The sequence below is a fragment of the Branchiostoma floridae genome, chromosome 7, assembly GCF_000003815.2.
Source record: "Branchiostoma floridae strain S238N-H82 chromosome 7, Bfl_VNyyK, whole genome shotgun sequence".
Classification (NCBI taxonomy): Eukaryota; Metazoa; Chordata; class Leptocardii; order Amphioxiformes; family Branchiostomatidae; genus Branchiostoma; species Branchiostoma floridae.
The window spans coordinates 11,955,667-11,966,818 of NC_049985.1; the positions used below are offsets into that span (position 1 = coordinate 11,955,667).

The 11,152-nt window shown below is 37.8% G+C and overlaps 1 protein-coding gene across 1 annotated transcript in view; it reads right to left on the minus strand.

The window, feature by feature from the left end:
- LOC118419078 (arf-GAP with Rho-GAP domain, ANK repeat and PH domain-containing protein 1-like) overlaps positions 1 to 11,152 on the minus strand; it is a 50,170-nt gene that overhangs the window by 16,297 nt on the left and 22,721 nt on the right. The window contains exons 7-20 of the mRNA XM_035825358.1: positions 9,059 to 9,140; positions 8,430 to 8,498; positions 7,033 to 7,108; positions 6,623 to 6,681; positions 5,039 to 5,092; positions 4,754 to 4,788; positions 4,571 to 4,619; positions 3,730 to 3,845; positions 3,285 to 3,369; positions 2,153 to 2,213; positions 1,507 to 1,646; positions 1,167 to 1,255; positions 631 to 724; positions 84 to 152 (exon numbers count right to left, since the gene is read on the minus strand). Of these exons, the coding sequence (XP_035681251.1) occupies positions 84 to 152; positions 631 to 724; positions 1,167 to 1,255; positions 1,507 to 1,646; positions 2,153 to 2,213; positions 3,285 to 3,369; positions 3,730 to 3,845; positions 4,571 to 4,619; positions 4,754 to 4,788; positions 5,039 to 5,092; positions 6,623 to 6,681; positions 7,033 to 7,108; positions 8,430 to 8,498; positions 9,059 to 9,140 (1,078 nt within the window). The remainder of the gene's footprint in view (positions 1 to 83; positions 153 to 630; positions 725 to 1,166; positions 1,256 to 1,506; positions 1,647 to 2,152; positions 2,214 to 3,284; positions 3,370 to 3,729; positions 3,846 to 4,570; positions 4,620 to 4,753; positions 4,789 to 5,038; positions 5,093 to 6,622; positions 6,682 to 7,032; positions 7,109 to 8,429; positions 8,499 to 9,058; positions 9,141 to 11,152) is intronic.

Here is an 11,152-nt window from a genome sequence, read left to right on the forward strand (position 1 = left end):
GATGCAGTCCTGATAGAGTCTACATGGTATTTCATTATTTGTAACAAAAGTTCATGTAACAAGAATCATGATGATTTCCTTACATCAGCCCCACACAGGACCAGGTGGTAGGTCTCCATGATCCCCTCTTCAACAACCGCCTTGCACAGGGCCTGGAATTGGTGCACAGTATAAAATAGTTAAGATTGATAGTAATAGGATTTAACATATACATTGGCAAATAACATTTGTAATTCAAAATGCTCCAGAATGTGGCTCTTCTTAAAAGCCATATGATGGCTGTTTCTTCGTATCCGAAGATCAATGGTAGGCAGACAAGGTTGATTAGACGGCCAGTCTGCCTGGCCTGCACGTGACTTTTTAAGGTGAAGGAGGGGTGTGCACTCCCTTCTCCACCCTCTCTTCTACTGGCGCACTAAGTCCTACCTAAACAGCCATATGATTGTACATACAACTGAAAAAGATCATATATTGACTTACAATATTCAAAGAAATGGCAGACCAAAAGAATCTTCCTACCTGTGCCAGTATGAGTCATAAAAACCTGATCACCCAATATGTGCTCTAGACATGATATATTCATGAAAAGGACCTTATGTCAACTAGCATGCACCGTATAGCAATACTAACCTCGTTAAGTTTCTGCTGGTTCATGTAATACTGGTGAGGCTTGATGTACTTCCTGTTTCTGTACTTGTTGAGGATGAACTCTCTTCTGAGGTCCCTGAAATCAGCAAAATTTTCTTCAGAATTTGAAGGTCTCAAGAGACTCATCAGATGTGCAGTATTTAAGGTATGATAATGATCTGTCTTTTCCTATTATCCAATATTTTAGATCCATGAGTCAGCATGATTAAAAAAGAAATACATGTTACACATTCAAGCTACATGTAGTTGTAGCTAGATTGTATTTGATTTTATTGATCATAATTGCAACGATACAATATACTAGGTGGGTCGCAGGCAGCGGTAGGCTGGTTTTGTGATCCACACATTAATACATAGCATACATGTAGCTTTTATCTGACCTTGAAAACAAAATACATAGCATTCTACAATATGCCTACATGTGGCTATGGAATGTTTACTTGGGGTAAACATGTGTAGTGTGCCAAAATACCAGTCCAAGTACATGTTTCTAATCTATGATGATATTTGGAACTTACATGGGGGAGTCCTTTTCAATTCTCTCACTCTCCGGTAGGTTATACTGTAGATAGTGGTTGGCATTGTGGTTGGCTATTTCTTTGAGGAGCTGTAAGAAAAAAAATCAAAAGAAAGTTTCTAATGTTACAGTAGTACACTTAGTTGGTCTGAGCTTTAAAGGTAAACGCATGCTGTTCATATTGTAATTTTCATTACTTTCATAAATTTCCCGTGAGCAGCTGCTAAACCATAAGTTTCAAGTACCAACTCCCAAGAATTAAAATATCTGACTCTGTAATTTCATCAGCAATTTTCAGCTATTGTATAACACTTGACAAGATAGAGTTCCTTGGTGTTTACCATGACAAGGTGGTCTGTCCAGACCCTGAGGTCCATCTTGAGAGACCTGTGTTTACAGATGGGGGGGCCGATCTCTCTGTGGATCCCTGAACACTGCTTACACACCACAACTCCCAGGTTCACTGTCGCCCAGTCTGGGTCTGAAAACACAAACATCGACAAGTTAACCTTGTTTGTAACTATGTGAGGATAAATGTCAACAGGTGCAAGTCATGTAGACGATGACAGCAAATACATTACCAAACAATTAGCTCTTTTGCTTTGCATAATTAGACTCTTTTGCTTTGCATAATGAATTCCTGACCAATAAAAGTACAAATAACAAGAAATCATAGATGTCATACCTCGGTGAAATACTTAGACTTTCAAGGATTTCTTGTTTTCATTCAAATTTGTAAATTTCTCACTAATTCTGTGTATGCAACTTCTTGCTGGCCTGAGGGCCCAAAATTGGATCCAGCAAGCCAACCTTCCCATCCTGCCAGTATTTGGTCACTTACACTATTTTCCACCTCTCATCCTGTCACTCAATAATTTGAAAATAACTAAGGACACACACCAAGACAAACAAACAAAGAGACAAATAGACTAAAAACAATATCCCCATTTTTATGGAGGTATAGAACGGCCAACACAAAACTCTTACCTGGACTTCCACAGTCAGCGCAGAACTTGTTGGATGGGTCTTCCCACACCTGATGCAGGACCTGTACGTAAAGAAAAATACTACATCCTTAGAGTAAAATTTTGATGGACAATGTATTGCGTTCTTCTTTTTTAAGTATACAAAATAGTACAGTAAAAATGAAACATTTACGAGAATGACAAATTACTGTAACAAAGGAATGATAATTATAGTTTAAAGCTAGTTGTTTTGAAATACTTTGTCAAGTAATATTTATGCACACAATATGTGTGTTTGATAAAATACATGTGACAATGACTGCTTTTGGCATTAACAGTGAGAAATCCCATGATGTTGTGACCTCCATCCCAAAAGGACATGGCTGAGTGCCATCCCTTTCCAAAATTGGAAACTTCTGTTGTAACGATACGGAGCCTTACAGTCTGGAATCACAGACATTATCACTGGAATTGAACTTGGCGTAGTGCCTACCTGACTGGTAATCCATTAAAGCTAATGCCCTGTCTGATACATCTTAATAACTGACTTTCTACGGGACTGTATAATAGAATTATGACTATAACTGACAGACAAGTCCAGAGATGTTCTCTCCACTTCCTGCCATTGCCAAGTTATCTTTCCCCCACTCACTGTACTGTCTAATAAAATACTTTGGTTGGCACTAAATTGCATAGAAATAAAACCAAGGTGACCCCCGAGTCAGTGAAGTTATAGAATGACCTAACATTACACCAGCCTTAGCGTAGCGTTAGCCTCCTTTGCAGCTTTCTGGGAGCACTGGCATTCATTTATGTGTAAAGGACAAGCCAGGAAGTCTTCATTCTTCACCATGAAATCATGTTCTGAACCAATAACCTTGGTCCAAAGGTAAAAAAGGCCATTCCTCAATAACGCATAACTAATGTTGCATGTAGTACATAACTTGCTATCTATGGGCATCCATCAACTTAAAATCCATAGGCAGTGACAGGGACTGGCACTGTTTAATTGCATTTTTGGCTTTGTCCCAACACTGAAAAAGCATTTTCATGTCAGGCGATATCTATCTTAAAACCTTGACCTCTAAACATAGAACTTGCCAGCTTGTTCAATTCTAACAAACTACTACTCTCCCTACTACATGTGAACCTACCGCATAGTCTGCCAGTCCCTCTCCTATTGCCTCTGTCATGGCCTCCACCCATTCATTAGCCTCCTCCTTGCTTTCTGCAGTGAACCTGCAATAAAACCGCAGATGGTAGATGTGATATACAAACACATGTAAGTACAACATAGATATTGCAAGACACAATTTTCTGAATCTTTCACTAGCATGACAACATATACATGTAATGCTAGTTCACCTTTATCCACGGGGTAACCTATATCCGTTGAATTTAAAACCAAAGTATTTAGAGGTATCAAGTTGACAGACCGTGATTTCAAACTGCAATACATGAATTTTGAAAATATAGCAATTTGAAGCCACTGTCCGTATTCTTTATATTCCTAAATACCATGTTTTTAAATTCAATGGATATAGCTTACCCTGCGAATAAAGGCAAAGTAACGTTATATAATAAAGCATGGAGACATACATGTAGGACTGGAAGGGTGTTGCCAGCTGCCACTTGGTTGGTGTCTTCGCCAGTGGTTCTTTTACTGATGCCAGCTTCATCTCTATTCTACTGATAGGACTGGCTGCTTCAAAATCCTGGGATCATAGAAGAGAATACGGACATTATACAATTATTTTGTGGTGCAGAAGAGGCCTACTTAATGTACATTCAACATTCTGAAAATGATGACTTCTTAGTAAAAGTGATCATATGAAGAAAAATAGCAATGACCTGTAGCTTCAGGAATGTCAAAAGTAAATATGATCTTTCCATACCCAAACCATAGCCCGATAGAAAGGGAATGGACAAGGATTTTCCATAAGCTACTGTAAATGCAGAAATGTTCGCGGTGGATTAATGTTCACGGTTTTCACGGCGACCACTTTACCGCGAATTTAAATCCACCGCGAACATTTTTCTATTAAGGTATTAGACTACAGTCGATGGTGTTACCGCGAAATTAAATCCACCGCGAAAAGTCATTTTTCCCGCTACCGCAGAATTAAATCCCCGCGAACTTAAATGCATTTACAGTATGCTTGTGATATAATGTATCAAAAATCACTTATGATATCAAGTCATATCAGTTCATGCAGCTCATGACACTTAGCACAAACCTCTTAACAGTCGTAATGATTATTCTCCTGAAGACAAAGATTTTATCAATACGTAAGAAGATGGTACGAGTCACATTTTTAAAAACTCCCAAATGCTTTTATTAAGCTTCACACAGATGAAAACATATTGGATAGTTCCATGAGTAAAAAATACCTCTATTGGTAATCATGACTGGATTAGTATTGTGAAGGAAAGTTGTTACCTCAGTAGTATTGTAATAGCACAGGCGACCTCCCTTGATGGCAATGATGCTGAAACAGTGGACTTCTTTTAGTAAAGCAACATTACAAATAAGTAACAGATTAGTGCATTTATGGAGAAATTCAATCTCAGTGTTTATACTGTTGCACAAAAAGTGTGAAACACAAAAAGAATTTTATTGTACCTTTTCCCCTTGGTACCTTCCAGTTTTAGCCAACCCTGGAAAAAGGAACAGGAATTTATCTAATTCAAAGTAACATAGTACAAAATAGTTGGCAAAAATATCACCAAAATTCTGCACTTTGACATGCAGCAGCAAGGTGGCATGGCAGCACTCTAGCTAAATTCACACAGAAAATAATGAATACAAGGCCTCGCAATATAGCCCTTAAACCTCCCCCAGTTTCTTACCAGCCCATAATTCTATGGACCCAAATAAACTCTGATAGTGATGTGTTGCTTTCCTTACCTTCTTATCATAGTCCCACATCTCCCCTCCATTCTTGAAGGCGTATTCAGGCTTCTGGGAAACAACAATAAATGACTCCAATCAGTCAAGCTGTCAGGCGAAGTAGTAAATAACGGGTAGCCAGGGAGGAGTAATCTGGTGGCAGGGAAGCGGGAATACCCACAGTATCTGTGCCATCAGTCTGCATTTGTCAGTTTAATTCTCGAGCTGGAATTTAAATTGTGACCTACTTTTCCTTTGATACTGTGACATTTGTGGTGCTGCCAATGATATTTGTGAGAGAAATTGAGCAGTTTTGTAGTCACAGAGAGTGATAGCAGCCCAGAGTTTCCTGTATGTCAAACTAAAAGCAGTATATTTGTTTTGTTTTTGTTCAATACTTCAGTCATATTGTTCCTGCCCTTGGTGCTGAATGACACTAACACTAACATTAGTGTACCTATCCAGGACTGACACTCACAATAATATTCATACTAATGCTACTGTCCATGTCAACAGTGCTGAATGACATTACCACTAACACTGTTACCCCTGTCCTTGGTGCTGAATGGTATTTGCAATAAAAATAACTGTCCTTGATCGTTAATAAAATTCTGTTATCACTGTCCTTGATGCTAACTGACGTTCCTATAAAAAATATTGGCCCTGTCCTAGATGCTGAGTGACATTCACACAGACTTTACTGGCCCTGTTGCTGAATGATATTCACACTGAGGGTATTGCCTCTGTCCTTGGTACTGAATAGCATTCACACTAAACAACCTGTCCTTGATGCTGAATGATATTCACACCAGCACTACCATCCCTGTCCTTGGTGCTGAGTGAATTTCAAACTAACAATATTTCCCCTGTCCTAGATGCTGAGTGACATTCGTACTAACATTATTGCCCCTGTCATTGGTGCTGAATGGTACTCACACTGAGGCTGTTGCCCATATCCTTGGTTCTGGATAGTATTCAAACTAGCAACCTGTCCTTGATCGTGAATGTCATAGATCCTGAGTGATATTCACAGACAGTATCATTCCTATCTTTGGTTCTCAAGGAAGCTCAGACATCATTGCCTCTGTCCTTGGTGCTGAATTCCTGACACTAATACTATTGTCATTGAATAACTATTGCACAACAGATGTTCAGCATGCAAGTCACAGTTCCAGTTCTCCCTGCAGATACCTAGAATTGAATTAGGTCCGCTGCGACAATACGTTTCCTTGCTCCCCTGGTCAACTGATAAGATTTGTTGCTGAAGGCTTTCTATTTTCTAGAATATTCATGTCACAGGAACAGTTCTAAGCAATCAATACTTTTGTGCAACATCAGCTTTGTGCTATCAGTTGTGGCTTCAATGGAACAGCTGTGCTTTCTACTTCTTTGAACAGATTACTTTCTCATGTGTGTGAAGTTATGACCACAGAATTATGGATATTCCTTTATGCTGACATTGTGACACAGCATGATTGGAATGGTATACTGGGCGAAAGTTTGATTGGTTGGGAGCAATGTTAGTATTTCAGAATCGATTTTGCTACTGAATAGTGTAAATATATATGAATGGTTGTGGTAACATTAACATTGATGACTCACCTTGGTCTCCATCTCGATTATTGCCTGCATGAGACTGCTAGCCCATAGATTCATCTCATCTGAAAAAAAATTATTGGTCAAACAAGTACTTTTTCACCTTTCTTTAATGTAGTTATCATGAAAACTGTTAAGATGTTTTGACATTTTTGGACACACTGGAGGGAGGAAAACCTTGGTGGCCTCCAGAGTCACTCCTCTAACGTCAGGAGAAGAAGAAGTTAAAACATGTGACCAGTCCAAAACGTCCAGTATACTAGAAATGCATTGTTTATCTAAAAGGCTTTGGGAAGGGGACTAGGAGTATTATGTTTAGAGATGAAATGCTGGCATCAAAAAGATTTATTTCATGGGGAGATTTTATCCATAATATAAGAGACAATAGTAAGATTTTTCAATGGACCAACCCTCACCATTGGTAGCAGCAGCAAACTGGTACGTTCTGGCCCTTGTTTCCAGATTGAACCGGTTAGGCTTGCCAGTGTCTCCCTGCAAAATGCATCACAATTCATACATAAAGTTAGGTAATTGTCTTACCAAGGAGGTTAACCTCCTTGATCTTACTTACTGTGATTTCAAAGACATCTTTAGAAGTTGATTGCAATGCCAGAAACTCATGTGTTCCAAAATCATCTCCATTTGAATGCAAAGGACACTTGGACTTAAAAAACCAAACATGTAGAGCATACAGTGTATATGATAGATACTCATGATATTGATCTATACAAGAGGCACTACACGCTTGAGGGGGTAGCTGTATGTCAAATTTCCTGCAGTCAGTAAAAACTATCAGGTCAAATCAGTCTGGTCGTTGTTGCTAAGGGTTGAAAATGCATTGAGCATTTTTTTAAAGTCAATAAAAGAAAACTGCAATGGCTAGTATGCTTAACAGTTATCTAGCATATAGGGTTGCCTTGTACATGGATATGAAAAGAACAATGCAGTGATTGCCAAGTCTGAGAGCAATTTCCACAATGTGAAATGCTCTGGATTAATATGCCTAAAATTTGTACAAACCTGTATACATAAAATGTAACATTGACAGAGATAATGTTAAGGTTTCTGTACCTAATATATTCATCGCACAAAATGACATATTTACCAACAAATGGTGACTCAACTTTATATTATGGAAGGTCTGACTCTTGTAAAGGTTATGTTTGATCTATTACATGTATTTGAAATTTACTTCTCTCACAAGAGACAACATTAATTACAGGTGGCCTAGTAAGACATTATGTGGTGAAGAATGATAGTTGTCACTGCAACAGTTAGGGAAGGATTATACCTATACAATTTACTACCTTCATATTAGGGCCCATCAATTCTGAGGTACAGTGCAAGCGCACTGAGCCAGTAAATTGGTGCAGGAGTTGTCGATAGCTTGGGTTTGAGGTAACAGCTCTGTATATTTTCTAGAATTTCTGAAATTCGAATCTTGAATTCTGCAATGGCACTGACGTTGTCCTAAATTTTGAGCACTAAAACTAGACTCCTGACTTTAAAACTGATCAGTAGAATAATTGAAAACAAATCAATCATAACAGTAGGAATGATCTTTATTTCCATGTCTTTTTGTAAATGAGAACTCATCCATCAAAAGTGTGTTTGAGGGTATGTCAGTTGTAAAGGCAGGAATGATCTTCAGTTCTGGAGTTAATAGTCTGTAAAATGAAGTCATCAATCACTTTAAATACTCTAATTCCTACTTCAGGGAGCAATACAATTTTCATAGGGCAGGAACGATCCTTAGATCAAGCATTTGTGGCTCAATACTCTGTGTTGTGAACACTGGAGGTTCAGATCTTACCTTAGGGGGGTACGTGACACCCGTCATTGTAAAGGCAGGAATAATCCTCTTGGACAAGGAGGTTTGAGCCTACAAAGGCAAAACCCAGAGGGAAAAAAACAGCATTATACATGATATCCAAACACGTCTCAAATATTTGTTTGTTTTGTCTTGTTTTGATTAAGAATTTCAGGTAGACACTCAGGCACACTATCATACTTATGGAATTTGTAATAATGTGATAAACATGGATCAATATGAGTCTGGTATCAACAAATAATTATAGAACTGCAAATTCTTTGACTTTACATATTGGAAGTACTAGTACTATTTTGCAGATCTGTACTACTTGTGCATGTAATCAGAAATTAGAGGCTGTATTTGTTAATTATTGTATCATATACTATTAGCACTTCTTGTATATTTACACTGATAGTGTACCACAAGTCAACATCATCAAGGCATGCATGAATGAATGTAGCAAAACTATTAGAAACATTTGTCCAAACATGTAGTTTGTTTGTTTGTTTGTTTTCAAACGCCTGGGTGGCCTATTCAGTTAAGACAAACTTATTTTCAATAGGGCCCACTTTATTTTGTCAAGACTATCTAATGGCAGTTGTTGATTTAATTGGAACAAGCAGCCTTACCTTTTCTTTGCTCTCAAAGTAGATGAGCTCGGACCCATCAAACACCACCCAGCGTTTCTTCCAGCCCTTATTACTCTGTTTCCTGCATGAACACACAATCACCAGCCTTAAAACAACAGTACTGTACAAAATGACTTTGGACTCTGGAACAAAGAAGATGGTCCTACAGCCTTTTTTCATACATTCCAAAGTGATGATACCCTTTTGCTTTCAAGGGCAATGGGTAATACCTATGGCAGCCTGCATGTATTTGAGGACAGACTAGAAACCTTTTGTATACAGAAGGTCTTTATTTTCCAGGAAGAAATGGTAAAAAATTTACATTTTCAATAATTACTGACATGTATGTTGTATGTTTGTATCCTTTGGTCAATCATACATGTACGTACCCAACAATGCATGTACACTACACCTACACCATGTAGTAGTGCCATCCTTTTTACTTATTTAGTTTGCGTGAATTGTTTTATTCACCACTAGTCCATAAATAACTTCATCATTCAGTCTGAACTGAATTTAGTATAGACCGTGCCAATTAATCAGAAACAGTTACGTTGGATGTTAATTTGAAATCAAATAACCATCTAACACAGAAGGTTGAAAAATCAATTGATTCATCAGCTGTCTTATGACAGAAATTGTTTTTCGATACAAAAATGAACATGAAGTACATTATTGCAGCAATACGAGGAATAATTGCACAGGAAGGCAGTAGATATGTCTGAATTCCGGTATTGCTAACTTACAAGCATCAGTCATGGTTACAAATGTGACATTATGTAATTCGATTGGTAAGCAATGTGATCTTATTTTTGTAAATCCAAGAAATCTATCATCTAATACGATTCAGTAAATGTGTCAAGCAAATTTAATGGTTATTCTGTATTTCAACAGTACTGACGTCCCAAAGGGATACACATGGTACCTTGCATGGTTCTAGACTTGTGAAATTACACTGCTCTGGACTCTCATCGATAAAGAAATTATCTCGGAGTCTCTTCAATAAAGTTCCCTGGCCTCATGCCCAGAAGATAAGGCAATATGTGGCAAACAAAAATTGATTTTAGTCACTTTCGCAGCTGGCCAAAGGCCTGAATAAATTAGGTCAATTTGATTACAGGAAGACGTTTTTCCTAAGAGGGCCAGAGGGCAGAACAAGGAGGGATTCCTACAGGAAATAAGGTTGAAGACGTTCAACAGTTTTAGGGTCAAAGTTTTACTTCTGAGCCTGAATTAGTCACAAACTTGCATACACGTGAGACAAAGATCTACTTTGTGTGACACTTTTGGCTTTTGTAAATCATACTTTGAATTGATACAATCATGTACAGTGCAATACTGACTTGCATACATAATTTTGTGGAGCTGTAATCGCAACATTGCATGGCATTATGTATTAGAATTTCCTATTCTCCAAGATTGACAACTATGTCTAGTATGACTCTGAAGTTACAGTCTTTGGTGGTTAATTTTTACTCAAAATTAAAAGGCACATGTTCTTCTTGAGTTGTCCTATGGGATCAAGACATCATTCAGTGTAATAACGAGGGTCGTAAAAAGATAAGGAATGAAAGGAAAATACAGGTAGACCATATAATGTCACTCCCAGTTCTCAACTATGCCATTAACATTTTGGTAGTCCTGAATAATTGATTGATTCCTGAGAATATGCTGCATTTTGATTTTAAAGGGTAGAAATGAAAGCTGTAACACTAATGTATGATCAAAATTACCATACAAGGATGAAAAGAAATATCATAATATAGTTTGGTGGCTTACCCTCCTTGCTTTTCCAGATAGCCGCAACGCTCGTTTTTACGGATCTGTGGAAAGAATAAGAAAAGATTATCACAACTATGAAGAAGATTTTTGTTTCCGTACCCAAGTGATTGCTCTACTGGCACTGTTGGGTTCAGAAAACATAACTTATAATGCTACTCAATCCTATGCTTAGAGCCTATTCTGAAAATGGAGCAAAATCAAACTAAAATACTCATATGGCACTTCAAGAGTTATAATACGAATTTCATTTAAATTTGGTTGTCTCAGCAAAGCAGCTTTTAAAACAACATAATGAGCACTATTAGCTTTATG